The sequence below is a fragment of the Penicillium mononematosum genome, assembly GCF_028829835.1.
Source record: "Penicillium mononematosum strain IBT 11891 chromosome Unknown utg000001l:1.0-4488741.0:1.0-4491989.0, whole genome shotgun sequence".
In the NCBI taxonomy this organism is placed as follows: Eukaryota; Fungi; Ascomycota; class Eurotiomycetes; order Eurotiales; family Aspergillaceae; genus Penicillium; species Penicillium mononematosum.
This window is the reverse complement of record NW_026643271.1, coordinates 2,556,420-2,570,586: the sequence shown is the minus strand read 5'-3', so window position 1 is coordinate 2,570,586 and position 14,167 is coordinate 2,556,420. Positions and strand designations below refer to the sequence as shown.

The following is a 14,167-nucleotide window of genomic DNA, read 5'->3' as shown; positions in this document are numbered from 1 at the left end:
CTTCAATATAGGGCCTCTTATCGCTTCTGACGGTATTGTGCAGAATGATAGTCAATGTACGCTAGAGACGACTTCTGATTCTACGCCGACGAGCAAAAAGAAGACTTTGCCCCGCGCAACCAGAACCCGGCCTCTCGGGCATCATTTCGCCCCTCATCTGATAGCGTGTGCGCCCGAATGGTGCGTCATTGAGTCTTCTCAAACATCACGTTGTTTTTCACTCGCGCTTTTGCCGGCCACTGTCAGCGCAGTTGTGCCAGACTCTTGAACACAATGTCTACAAAAACGCGAGTTGTCCCCGTCCAACGGCTCAGCGAAGGGCCCGGCGATTTATCTCTGGCGGAATGGTGGGAGAAGGAGCGCAAGCAAAAAACGCCCGAGTCGCAAGCCATCGAAGAAGCTGCCAAACTCCTCCGGTCTAGTGACATTCCAGTTGCCTTTCCTACCGAGACAGTATATGGTTTAGGAGCCGATGCCACGCGCAGTTCTTCGGTCCAGGGAATCTACCGCGCCAAACAGCGGCCCTCAGACAACCCGTTAATCGTTCATGTCGACTCACTCGACATGCTTGAGCGTCTCCTAAATCCCACCTCTCAAGGCAGCCCTAGCTCAACCAAGACGCCGCCAATCGCCCTCCCCCCCGATCTACAAGCCTCTGATCGATAGATTCTGGCCCGGCGCACTGACAATTATTCTACCTAACCCATCCGGATCCATACTGGCGTCAGAGGTCACCTCTAGCCTGACCACCTTCGGCGTCCGCATGCCCTCTTCACCACTGGCACGCCTACTCATCCACGCAGCCGACCGTCCCCTCGCCGCGCCATCTGCAAATGCATCCACCAAACCATCCCCAACAACCGCGCAGCACGTATACCACGATCTCAAAGACCGCATCGACCTGATTCTTGACGGCGGCGCATCTGGCGTTGGCGTCGAAAGCACCGTGGTCGACGGGTTATGTGACCCACCAGTGGTTCTTCGCCCCGGCGGCATCGGCATCGACGAAATACGGAAATGCGAAGGGTGGGAAAGTGTAGCAGTCGGCTACAAAGACGGCACGCTAGACGTGAAGGAGGTTCCACGCGCACCGGGCATGAAGTACCGCCATTACTCGCCAAAAGCACGGGTTGTTCTCTTCGAGCCGACATCAAACCCGGCCGGAGTGATGAAACATGTCCTAAAGGACTTGAAAGATACAGCCATTGGCGCACACAAAATTGGTATTATTCGCACGCGGAACTGGGAGCTCGGCTTGGGGCTCGCTTCGGAAGATGACATCGCCACGACCATGAACCCCGTGCCTTCTCCCATTGGGAACGTTGTCAGTTTCCCGGTTCCCGTGCTACAGGATGGAAACTCAAGTAGCTGCACGAAGGTCGCATATGATTACCATCTTGGCTCGGATGCAGTTTCCATCGCGCATGGTCTCTTTGCCGCCCTACGCGGGCTGGATGAGCTTGATGTGGATGTTATCTACGTGGAAGGTGTGTCAGATCGCGAGGGTGACCTGGCTGCAGCTGTCATGAACCGGCTACGAAAGGCTGCTGGTGCCGAACTGCGAGTTTAGTCCTGAAGATGGGCTACGATTACGTATATTTTCTTTTATTCCAAGACTTGGGTGTTTTTCGGGGTTTAGATAGAGGCTTTGAAAAGTGTGAATATTAGATTCAAATATATTTGAACATACAATATTACGTATAATCAATGTCTTATATGCACGGAGTGTCAAGAGGAGCTGTGATTGGAGCCTCTTGGACTTACTCGTTTGGTGAATCCTGTTGATCTCTTTATTCGACGTGGACTTCGGAGACCTCCGGGGAAAAGCTTATCGATCGGCCTAATGTTGGGATTAAAAGTCTGCGGGTGATAAAAGACAGCTGTGTCACGAAAATGAAGGGCCGTGATAGCCTGAGATACCAGCGGGGGAAAAAGGAAACTCGTCCGGCACTTATATCTCCGCATTGATGTAGAAAATCCTCACCCCCGAATAAACTTACTCACTGCAACCCACAACAATGTGTCAATCTCCTTTGCACGAGTTCCTAGAGGGCCTCCCTAAATGTGAACACCACGTCCATCTCGAGGGCACCCTTGAGCCAGAACTCATCTTCGATCTCGCGACGCGCAATGGTATCACCTTGCCGACCGACCCAGTATATACCTCGGTCGAGACACTCAAGCAACGCTACGAGCACTTCAGTAATCTGGACGACTTCCTACACTTTTACTTCGAAGGCATGGCCGTCCTTCGCAAGGAACAGGATTTTGCCGACCTAGCCTGGGCATATTTCCAAAAGGCGCACGCAGACGGCGTCCACCACGCCGAGGTCTTCTTCGACCCGCAAGTACATGAAAGCCGCGGTGTACCATATGACACCATTGTGACAGGTTTCTCGAATGGGTGCAAGCGTGCCGAGACCGAGCTCGGCTAAGCACACGACTGATCCTGTGCTTCGTGCGACATCTCCCCGTCTCATCGGCCAAGGAAGTCTACGACGAGATTGTGGCTCACAATCACTTCGAGTCTGGTCTTGTACACGGACTCGGCTGGTCTTCTTCAGAAGTCGGCCCGCCGAAAGATATGTTCCGCGAGATCTATGCGTCAGCCGCGCAGAAGAATATCCCGCTCACGGCGCATGCCGGCGAAGAAGGTGATCCGACTTATATCAGCACTGCGCTTGAGCTTGGTGCCCAGCGTATTGATCACGGTATTCGGCTAGTTGAAGACGAGGAGCTGATGCGGCGTGTGGCGCGTGAGAGTATCCTGCTTACCGTCTGTCCGTTGTCGAATGTGCGGTTGCGCTGTGTCACTTCTGTGAAGGAGCTGCCTATTCGGCGGTTCTTGGAGGCTGGAGTCAAGTTCTCGATCAACAGTGATGATCCTGCTTATTTTGGTGGTTATATTCTTGATAACTACTGCGCTGTGCAGGAGGCTTTCAACCTGAATGTGCTGGAGTGGAGGATCATTGCGGAGAATAGTGTCCAGGAGAGCTGGATCGAGGATTCTCGCAAGGCGGAGATGCTGGCAAGTATTGAGGAGCATGTCAGCAAGTATACACGCATGCACACTATTACTGTGTAAATTCTGGTTTGTTGGTGTATGTGTATTGGTTCCTGTTCGAAGTTGGGGCTGTGGTGGGCGTGAGCGATGCATTTGATACCCTGTGTTTCAACACTCTTGTATACTATTTTTTCAACTGAAGTATATACCAGGAGAATGGCAAGTTACATATTCATTCGCGTTCACTTCTCGATCGAAGTACCTTGGAAGATAGTTATTTGGAGTTGCTTCGGGAATAGTTGATGCCTTGTAAACAAGGCCGCATTTGTTAGTTAGTTACCATGACTCCTCACTACTACCTCCTCACTTGGGCACTTGTTGTCTGACAGTCAACACTGCTGCACGACACAGTATTTCATGCCCCGAAACATCCTTTGTGGTACCTGGAGCCTCACGAGGTCTACTTTCCGGCCGCAACTACCCTCCCAGACACTTTATACCCTACGTCGTGCATCGTGCTTCGCAACCAACCCAAGAATAAATCCGCAGCAAAGCGCAGGACTACTTAGCCTTTCTCAACGAAGCCGCAGACAGAGCTATACCCATTCAAAGCACCAAATGTCCACCTCCACTCCAGACCGTTACAAGCTCGTCTTCTTCGTCCCGACCGCCAACGTGGAGGCCTGTAAAGAAGCTATCTTCGCCACGGGCGCAGGGTCATTCCCAGGTGGAAAGTATACCAAATGCTGTTTCCAGACTATTGGCACAGGCCAGTTTCTACCCAACGAGGGGGCGAACCCGGCGGTCGGAGCTGTCGGTGCTTTGGAACGGTGCGAGGAGGTCAGGGTTGAGATTATGTGTCTTGGCAGGGGCATTATGCTGAATGCAGTCGATGCTTTGGTCTCGGCGCATCCATATGAGGAGGTTGCTTATGAGGTTTATAAGATGGAGAATGTTTAGTTGGTTGACTGCAGATGTGGTTGATGAGTACGGCACAATAATGTGATGCAATCGGGTCGGTATTCATCCATCTAGTTCTGCATTTGTTAGTCACCCGGTATACATCCATCAATATCAAGTAATATCAAGTTCGTTAAAACAATCCATTCGAGAGTATCACTGTCTCGTAAGCTGAGCGTTATGTTGATTGCATTGAAGGGCAACTGTATGGCAGGGGATTGGTAAGGCGGTAGTAATCCCTGGATGCTGATTTGCCCAGGGCCCGCCCCGAGTAAAACGCCTCGTCAACTTGACTTCTCCTCCAACCTCCAACCTCATCTCCCCCCAATTGACCCTCAATCATCGCCCGCGATGGCCTCTAAACTCTTCTCAGTCCCGCGGGTCGGCCGCCAGTTGCTGCACCAGCTCCCCAAACCCCAATACAGAGCCTTCTCCGCCGGTTCGCAACGGTTCAGCGACTCCCTTGCGGTGGTGCGTATTCCTTTCGACCCCTCCCGTGCTTCAGGCGCCGATTGCGTCCTGGGATTGGCACATCAAAGACTCATATACTGACTGCGATTGCCTCCGATAGCACCGCAACAAGCCCAACAACAACCCGACCCTCCCGTTCAAGTTTTCCGAGCAGAACCTCAAACTCGCCGATGAGATCCTTAAGCGCTACCCTCCCCAGTACAAGAAGGCTGCTGTCATGCCCCTGCTTGACCTCGGTCAGCGTCAGCACGGCTTCACCAGCATCAGCGTCATGAACGAAGTCGCTCGCATGCTCGAGATGCCCCCAATGCGTGTCTACGAGGTCGCGACCTTCTACACCATGTACAACCGCGAGCCGGTTGGCAAGTACTTCGTGCAGATCTGCACCACTGTAAGCACCTGAAAACAGCATTATTCCCTGCTCTTCCTAATTCGCATCCTACAGACCCCCTGCCAGCTCGGCGGCTGCGGTAGTACCGCCATCGTCAAGGCCATTACCGAACACCTCGGAATCACCCCCGGCCACACCACCGAAGATGGCCTCTTCACATTCATCGAGGTCGAATGCCTGGGTGCTTGTGTTAACGCCCCCATGGTCCAGATTAACGATGACTACTACGAGGATTTGACCCCGGAGTCGGTCAAGACCATCCTGACAGCCCTTAAGGACTCCGCCACCGCTACCGGTGCCGGCTCCAAGATTCCCGCCCCTGGCCCGCTGAGCGGGCGCGATACCTGCGAGAACAGCGCCGGTCTGACCAACCTGACTGACGTGCCAGAGTGGAACCCGGAGACGATGATGCGCAAGGACAATGCATTGGACGCCGCGCCCCAGCAATAGAAAGGCACAAAGGAAAATGATTAAAAAGAGCCCTTCATTGCCGAGGGTCAATTCCGGATGGAGAGGATATTATAATGGTTGTGTTTCTATTTCGAATGGACGAGCAAAAGCCGCCTGGGGGCACTGCGGTCAACCCAGGGAATGATTAGAGGCCACTGCGCCCTTCACCCCGAGGCGCTATGAATCATAACCACTTTTGAGGCGTCCTATTTTTTTTTTTCTGTCTACAACATACCATGTACAGTACGTTTGTTCCTGGTTCTTATTTGTGTGATCGGAGCCCGGATACAGATCTGGCCCAGTCGCTGTGGGATATCGGCAGGACCAATCGCAGATTTTTTTTTCCATTTCCTCCTTTTTCTTATGGCTATTGAGTTTGTAGACAGGTGAGTGTACTGTAAAAGACATTGTACATTCCTCCTAGTTATATGAGGGTAACGGAGTGCATTGCAATATCACTTGAGATATCCACTTCGACATCTATCCGCTGGCTGAGTTGGGCTATGTACATCCTGACTTGTATAGCGTGTCTTTTCGAAATGCCCAACTGCCTAGTCTTTGCGGTGTTCGTGTTCATCGACCCGTCTAGCTAGTCTATGCACTCATGTCACAACAGGTGCTCCAGTCCATAAAGTTCTTCCTCGGTAGACAGGCGACAAGTGTTGGACAACGGGTTATATCCTCATGCCTTTGGCTGTTAGGCGGCACGTAGCCATAGTTAGCCATAACTAGTTGACCAACCGTTAGCTTGCATGACTTTTCTCGGGAAGTTGGAACCCTTCTTCTCTTCTCTCACACTCTCGTGGACTGTACGCTTAGCAATGAGCAACTCCCGCCTCTACTATTGAGCCCTGGATATAGTAGGAGAGTCTCTTTCTTGTTGAGATTGAAACATTGAGATAATGTAACTACCACTATACAGGAGCTAACAGTATACAATTTATTAGCTTTCTCGAGTAGTGCATTGTCATTGTCAGGGTAAGAAACGATAGCTTAGAGGCCGCTTTTGGTATAAAGACCGGACCCTCCAAAATTCCCGACAAATGGGCACCATCTCAACACTCTTCAGATGCCAAAGTCGGCAACAAATAGCAGGCAAAGGGGCATTGCTCTAGCTAGCATCGCTCGGAGCATACATATTGATCGAGTCAAATGGCTGGATCGTCTTGTTACTACATCTGCCCGTTGGACATGCCGCCATCAAAACGATTGTCAATCCACTGAAGGAAACTAGGTGCCGAAGCGGGATCACTGGGTCATGGTCGATGCCATGATAGGTTTGTATGTGACCTTCGTTCCCCGATTTACAACTAGCATTGTATGCGGTCTCGACCACTTGGGAAAGCACCGAAACGTCGGAAAATGGGGATGATAAAGGACCCTGAGACGTGGTGAGCAAAGATCCTAGGATGTGGGCAAAGACCGCTGAGGTGTGGACAAGGACCTTAAGATCATCAGTGTATCTAGATATGTCGATCTTTTGATGTTGAAGCTCATAGGAGAAAACATCAAAAATATTTGTCTATATTCAACAAAGAGAACGAGGAGGAAGAGGAGTAGAGCTAGAACACTTCAATTTTGTAGAACGGAAAAGTATGTATTGCACACACTATGTACAACATTCACCCGTGTCCACCTTGTCGACCGGCGAATTTTAATATGAAGAAAAAAAACGTCACCGTGACAGTGACGGCAACCGGCGAGTCAAAAATCGAACCGCACAAATGGCACCTGAGGCAGCCTTAGACCGATTAGGGCTACTCTGGCAGCTCTTCTCCTTCGTATGCGACGTCGTCTGGTAATACCGATTCCTCTGGAACCAAACCTGGGACACCTTGACGCTCAACGAGTTTGCTTGACTGAGCCTTCTGGAAGATGTTGACATCGTATGTATTCTTTACCAGCAAATGGTAGGCATGGACTTCGCGTTCCTGTCCGAATCGCCGGGCACGTCCGATTGCCTGGGTCATGCCTGAGTTATAGTCATGGTGAGAGGCGGTGAAATACGGTGACAAGAAGATGACGTGATTTGCGCATTGGAGGTTCCTTTATATCAGACCAGATTAGTAATGTTTCAAACAAAGAATAACAGATAACAGCAGAGAGAAATAACTTACAATCCAGCTGCCATGGAGGTTCCGAGATTCAAGATCAAAGCCTTCGGTCTGGAAGGTGGTTGGGTGGTGCCCTTCTTTGGTTTGGGCGAGTCTTTGAACTCATCGATTCCCTTCAAGTTGGTCTGTGTGACCATGCGGTGGTCGATGTTCGCTGCTTTAAGGGCATTCGATGCCACGGGCAATAGGTGGTTTATTTGCACGAAGATGATGACAAGCTCGTCCTCTGGGACATTGCGGATGATCTCAACAAGCTTGTCGAGCTTGGTGCTCTGGATTGCTTGGTCTTCACTGACGAGGATTTCACCAGGAACGATCTTGGATTGGACAATGTGACCACTGCATCCAATAATGGGACAAGGCTTGTGTGTTTGTGTGATCGCGGCTGCAATACAAGTTTTGCAGAGGGCGTGGCCGCAGGTTTTGAGAACGGTGACATCTTCTTTTTCTTGCAAATCAGTCTCACACCCTTGACATGGTGGGATTCCAGTGGTTTGGATCTCCACTAGGTGTTCGTAGAATCGGTATTCCCGGTCAATCTCGAGGACTTGCTTTAAGAGAGATGTGACATCAGCGGACAAGGCTTTTTCCACAGCCGTCCAAACCGAACTTGAAGACGTATCATTGGCCCCTCCATGTTCTGTGGCTCTGGGAGGACGTCTCCCAGTGGCTGTGTTGCCGGTCTTCGCGTTCTGAATCTTTTGGAATCGCTGCTGGAGCAAATCTTCAATTGGTCGGTGTTGTTCGGTGAGTTTCCACTCGCTGTACGAGCGGATGGTGCCCTCTAAGAGGTCGTTGAATCTTTCGTTGAGTTCCGCGTCCCCGAAATCAACCTTGGCGATGCCATTCAGGGCGTTTTGCCAGTTGTTAGGATCAGTATTGTTCATTTCGCGATACCAAACAGTCACTGCCTGTCGAGTGATTGAGTCCACTTTAGTCCAGATCTCAGCGGATTTCTTTTTGTCGTTCCGCGAGCCTTTGCGGCACTTCTCGAGGTTCCATGGAGGCTGTCCTATTTGACTTGTGACGCAGGACATGATGAGAGCCTCTTGAGGAAACTGGCTCTTGGACAAAATGGAGTTCAGGGGACCAGGAATTCGTCTCTTGTTTTCTTTGACGGCTCGGAACAACGTATCGTACGCTGTCTTTTCAGCGGGTGACTGTTCGGTGATGACAAGGTTGGTTGTCAAGGGAATTTGTATGATGCGTGCAATGTTCCTACGCACAAATTGATCCAGGAACCTTTGAGCATGTTCTCGGCGGTTTTGATACCAGGCGTTGCTGTGGGGTGCCTGGTAATACTGGAATGCCTCAACAGCTGTGTGGTTCTTCCGGATGTTCCGTACTCTGCTGTTCTGCGTTGGTCTGTCGCAATCGCCATCGTCGTCCACACCAAGGTGTAGACCAAGGTAACGCGCAATACTCTTGATGTCGGCAAATTCACGAAGAGCTGGCGTTCCAGAAAGGATCCATTTGGAGCGTGCCTGCAATGACAGCAGGGAAGCCTGTCTTTCTTCCCCGGCATATGTGTATTCGTCGATAACCAAACGGTTGAAGTTGAAAGCGTGAAGGAATGCGGCTTTGACATCGCGCCAGTCTTGCCTGGGGTTCTTTTTGATATCAAAGTCCTTACGGTCATCTTTCACAGCTTTTGACTTGGCTTCACGTTTCTTTTTGTCATCGGCCACTTCTGCCAGGTCCGTCGATGGGCGTTTTTGTCGCTTTCCTTCTGAACCTTCCAATGACTTCCTACTGTGCCTCCGCTTCCGCTGGCCCGCAGAACTCGCTGCTCCGGTCGAGTATCCCGCATCAGATGCATCAAAGTCCTCGAAACCCGAGTCAGAATCAGAATCCAGATCCTCTTCCGCTCCTGCATTGGACTTGTCACGACCATTATTAGCGTCAGCAAATGCCTGGCCACGGAGGCGTCGAGAGGGCACGTAGGTGAAGTCGGCCTGTGTCTCTTGAACTCGGCGACGTCTGGCCTCCAATTGCTGGAGCATCGCCTCAGGCCCTTCTGTTTTCAATATTTCAACAGACTCCCGCAAGGAAGCACGAGCGTCGTGGAACCAGCTATCGAAATTTCGACCTATTCCTCCGCTCGATTTTGCGGGAGCCTGGGGTGTTCCGGTAAATTGTTGAAGTCGGCTGTAGTATGCATCGTTCGCCAGGATACTCCATGACAAAATCACGATATCTGCATCTTGGACTTCCCGGATGGTGATCTTGCTGATTGACGAAATCGCCAAAGCTTTGTATTTGCCTTTGAGGAACTTCTCGGTTTCCGAAACCCACTGTTTGAAGACGTTGCTGGGAACGATGATCAAGGTTGCTTTTGTTGGAATAAGCCCGTTGTCTTCAGGGGGTTTGCAGTCGCTTTCATACTGCGCGTCGATGAGACCAAGAATAACAGCCGTCTTGCCATATCCAACCTCGTCAGCTAGCACACCACCGCGAACAATTTTTGGCATTGTTGCTTTGACTTCGGCGCGCCATGGCATCAAGGGGAGGATGGATTCTTCAACTTCCTCTTCCATGAATGGTTCCATGTCTTTTGCTTCTTGTGAAATCATCCAGCTCAATGATCGAAGCTGTTCAACACGCAACTCGAATTTGAAGTTAGGAGGTTGTGGCGAAGGACTGTCGTTGTCGTTGCTCTTCAAATTAAACATTTCGGTTTCTTGGCCAGGGGTTTCTTGGCCAGGAGTTCTTTGAGCCATGTCGTACGCATGAGGGAGAAGTCGCCAGCGAGATGTTATTTTCTCACGGCTTGATGTGCCAACCAATTTTCCATGTGCCTGGTGCGTCAGAGCTTGAACATTGAGGGTGAAACGCAATTCAGCGTCTCCATGTTCGTTGATTCGTCTGAAGACCAAAAATGGCGAAGGTCGGTTTTTGATGGCACGCTCATAGACGGCAGCGTCCTGGGGATTCTCGTATGGGATGATTCGGTCTTTGTTGTCGCGGCCCCAAAGGATACTGGGGGTGGGAGGGTTGCAGGTGTTGCAATTGCCATTTGTATGATGGTTAGGGTCTGAACTGTCTGGACAGATGATTTCGTTCCAGTCTTCAAAGTCGGACCACGCGGCAATCTTCGGGAACAACCAGGCGAGACATTTCAATTCTCTCATAGAGACCTCGGGATTCCATGCTTGCCAATCGGAATTTGCGTCGGGCAGGTTGAGAATTGGTGTTGTTGCTGACAGCGAGGTGAGGGTGATACAAGCATCATGACAGTGCTGGTTTTCAATCGAGACTTGGATTCCTTGCTGCAATGTGTGGAGGGTAATCTGTTCGGCAGGACAAATTTTCAACTGCGCTTCGGGGACCTTGGCCCATCGACGACAGAAAGCTTTCACATCTTGCGAATCCGGGGTAACATTCAATGATCTCCAAGCTGAGGATAACTCGGCGATCGTCATTCTCACATCATATCCAGGAAGGCGGCTGTGGTCAATAGCGAACACACAGGCATCTTCATCAGGTGGTCCAGTCTTTGTTGGGTCAAGGAATAAGAACATTGGAGGCGCATGGGCGGTGGCTTCTTTTCTGTACAATGCACCAAGCGCTGTTCCACAGTCAGGGAGGAATTGGTAGATTCCTCGGATGTCGAAATCGAGAACTGCGACATCTTGATCGGATCCTTCAACGAAAAGACTGTCCCAGACTTTTCCGTCAACAAATTTAGCGGCTTTGAGACCACACTCCGATTGGAATGATCGGACTTGGTATCCTCGGCCAGAAATCTGAAGTGAGAATGCGGTGCTAACGGGTGAACAAACTTCCCATGTACCCTCGACGAACGACCCAGAGGTGGGACTCATTCTGGCAATTGGCTTGGTTAGCACTTCTCGGATGACGCTTCTCGTGCTCGCGGACTTGGGGGGGCTTTGCGTACAAGAGCCACTGGATGGAGTCCGGACCGATATCAAAGAACAAGCTGGAGTGCGTGCCGTCATAAACAACTCGCCATTTTCTTCCGCGCTTGATTTCGAAAAACCGAAAGACGTCGTGCACAGCTGCCTTGACGCACAGAATAAAGTCGGGCCAAAACTGGGGGAGGTTGTCGATAAGGTAAAGGGATCTAAACATCTCGAAGTCCAAGTCGGACAAACCAGACAGCATGAGCTTCATGGGAACAAGTCCCTTCAGGTCCGCTATGAACTCAGACGGCTTTTGTCGAGAAAGTGGGGAAACATGTAGATATGAATGCGTGGGATTTCCACGACAGGATCTGCAAGCGGTATGTCCGCACAGTGTGCAACTATAAATTGAATCTTGAACCCCAGTCTGTCTCTCGCAAGAGCAGCACAGAACGCTGCTCGCCGCCTTGGCTTTGAGAACAGCATGGTCGACGAGGGGGGGCTTCGGCGACTTGGAGGTTGCTTCTCACGAGGCTGTGGACCTCGCTGGGTACGAGAAGGGACTTGGCCTCCGCGTCGCCGGGGTTGGTTGGACCCTCCTCGCCGTCGTCAAGAATCTCATGCACGGCTATCAGACCAGCCAGCATGATTGCACACACGACCGTACTCGTCATTGCATTTCCTGCCATGTCCATCAAATCGGCTTGGGTTTCTCTCGTGAGTAGCATTCGATCGAGAGGCAGACCTTGCAACGAAAGAGCCTCCGTGCCAGAAACGGGGCCCCCGCGGGTGGTCACAAATGGGATGCCCTTCGGCGTCAGGCACCCCGCGATCCCGGACCCGGCAAGGCTGTCATTCCCTCGATCGACTCCCTGAGACAAGTCGATCCAACGCCTGTGAAGTGAATTGTTAGTAAGTTATTTCTGAAGTGAAAGTGAAGTGAAAGTGAAGTGAAAGTGAAGTGAAAGTGAAGTGAAAGTGAAGTGAAAGTGAAGTGAAGGTTGAGAAACTTACTCCTTGAAGTTCATGTCATAATCTTGAAGCATCTTCTTCAAGAAATTCATATCCACGGTCTCCCACACTCTCTCCGGCTGTGTCTTCCAGAAACGATGCCAATAGAAGTCCGGTGCCTTCAGATCATTGACTCCGGGCAGGGATCGAGTGATTGGCCTCTCGGTGCCTAGTTCCAGTTCGTCACGGTGCCGTTGGTGACGAATCTGGTACTGGTCCCAGCTGGTTTCGCTTCGGGACTCAAGGCGGGCTCTCAACTCGATGAGCTCGAGTCGGCGGTCGTCATCACTCAGCAAGAACAACCCCACAGGCGCACTCGCTGGCCGCTTGAAACGACCAGCAAGCTCACGAACGCGTTGAGTGACAGTGTCAATGCCACTCTGGTCCATGGAGTCTCCAAGCAGGCCCGCTGCTTCCAAGCGGCGCTTGTCAATGACCACCATGTACCCGCGCTCGCGTGTCTGCGGGATGTAATAATGCTTTGTGTCGACATTGACACAAACCGACATGTATCCGAGCTCCTCCCACTTTCCCTTCATCTGATCCCAGGGCGCATTCCGGACGTTCTCCTGGACGACCATACGGGGTCGATATCTCTCCGCGTACCGCAAGAGACCGTCGAACGTAGCTCCCGACTCGCCGCCTTGCTGCAGCGTCTTCTTGCGGTTGTTCAACGGAGAGAAATCGACACAGGCAGTTCCAGCAACTAAGATGTCGAGGTCACCGGGAATCACTTCCGATGACCCGTAGGCGGTCCGCCTTCAAAATCAAAGTCAGCATGAAAGTCAAGTCAGGGGAAGATGGATGAGTACTTACGCCTCGTCCCCTCCAAGTTCGGTGATGTCCCGAAAGAGGAGAGGGGGCGGAAGTTCCGTTCAATGTATGATTGCTTGAACGGAACAATCTCGCAGCTGAAAGCGTGCGAGATCCGAAAGTGCTGGGCCTCTGCCAAACCTGCCAAGGTATATTAGCAATTGCGCCATTGCCATCTTCCAGGAAGAACCAAGCAGAAAATGAGAATGGGATGAAAGCAAAATAAATAATATATCAATAGCAGAGTAAAGCCATCGTAACATGGAAGTCGGGCAAAGTTAGGGCAAGGAAGGAAACATGTGACTTGGGAAGTTGGGGCAGCCCTGGAAGCTGAAGAACGTCGACCATGGAACCAACCACAAGCAACATGAACCCAACATGAACATCGAATACAACAAACAAACGACCGAGGAAATAGAAAAGAAAACCGAAAACAAGACACTGCACTTACCCGTCTGGATCAATTCCAGGGCCAGAAGCGGGGCTTCCGTTCCTGAGCACATTGTCGCCACTCGAAGTGGTCGACTGCCGAGCCGACTGAGGACATGCTCGAATCCCATTTTCAGGGCGTTCGATGCCATGTCAGCGAAAATTTCTGTCAGCGTATGCAGAGGCGGGAGGTCACTGGCTAGATACCGACCCCGAGGGATCATGCATCCCCGCCGCAGCTCAGGAATCTCATCGGCCCGGGCCCTAGGCTCCTGATCATCCATTGCCAAACCATCCGCCGACTGCTGCTGAGGAACCCCCTTTGACGCCATGACCTGCGTTGGAGGAGGGGGTGAGGAGCTTGGGTATTCGGATCTTTGGATGAATACTGGCAAGCCAGACAAGAAGAAACACGCTGGAAAAACCTCGAAAGCGAGGTACTCACAGTGTGATGACCTTGGTCACAGACTCAGGGCACGAAGCAAAGCAGCAAACATGCGAAACAGTGGAGAGCCGTGATTGTGTGGAAAGGTGGGAGAGAAAAAGAAGAAGAGAAGAAATGAGACGGAAAAGCTCACTTATGCGCGGCGCCCAGGCAACGATCTGGTGTCTCGTGGCTGAATAGGTAGGTGCTTTCATGCGACAGCGAGCTATACCTACG

At 51.4% G+C, this 14,167-nt stretch overlaps 5 protein-coding genes across 5 annotated transcripts; 4 read left to right on the top strand and 1 right to left on the bottom strand.

Annotated features, from left to right (window-relative positions):
• Positions 1-273: 273 nt before the first annotated feature.
• N7519_000945 (L-threonylcarbamoyladenylate synthase) lies at positions 274-1,570 on the top strand (the record flags this gene model as incomplete). Its single annotated transcript, XM_057287723.1, has 2 exons — positions 274-574; positions 603-1,570. 2 exons carry the CDS (start codon positions 274-276, stop codon positions 1,568-1,570), a joined length of 1,269 nt encoding a protein of 422 aa, XP_057153806.1.
• A 448-nt stretch (positions 1,571-2,018) lies between these two features.
• Positions 2,019-3,085, top strand: aah1 (adenosine deaminase; the record flags this gene model as incomplete). The annotated part of the gene is made up of 2 exons (XM_057287722.1): positions 2,019-2,391; positions 2,412-3,085. 2 exons carry the CDS (start codon positions 2,019-2,021, stop codon positions 3,083-3,085), a joined length of 1,047 nt encoding a protein of 348 aa, XP_057153805.1.
• Positions 3,086-3,622: 537 nt separating this feature from the next.
• On the top strand, positions 3,623-3,964 carry N7519_000943 (uncharacterized protein; the record flags this gene model as incomplete). The annotated part of the gene is made up of 1 exon (XM_057287721.1): positions 3,623-3,964. One exon carries the CDS (start codon positions 3,623-3,625, stop codon positions 3,962-3,964), a length of 342 nt encoding a protein of 113 aa, XP_057153804.1.
• Positions 3,965-4,184: 220 nt separating this feature from the next.
• On the top strand, positions 4,185-5,276 carry N7519_000942 (complex I 24 kDa subunit family protein; the record flags this gene model as incomplete). The annotated part of the gene is made up of 3 exons (XM_057287720.1): positions 4,185-4,435; positions 4,536-4,826; positions 4,881-5,276. The coding sequence occupies exons 1-3, from the start codon at positions 4,208-4,210 to the stop codon at positions 5,274-5,276; spliced, it is 915 nt and encodes a 304-aa protein (XP_057153803.1). The 5' UTR covers positions 4,185-4,207.
• A 1,757-nt stretch (positions 5,277-7,033) lies between these two features.
• N7519_000941 (putative SNF2 family helicase) lies at positions 7,034-13,838 on the bottom strand (the record flags this gene model as incomplete). Its single annotated transcript, XM_057287719.1, is given in 7 exon segments — positions 7,034-7,322; positions 7,394-11,155; positions 11,184-11,764; positions 11,784-12,147; positions 12,268-13,023; positions 13,077-13,218; positions 13,529-13,838. The coding sequence occupies 7 exon segments, from the start codon at positions 13,836-13,838 to the stop codon at positions 7,034-7,036; spliced, it is 6,204 nt and encodes a 2,067-aa protein (XP_057153802.1).
• Between the last annotated feature and the right edge of the window lie 329 nt (positions 13,839-14,167).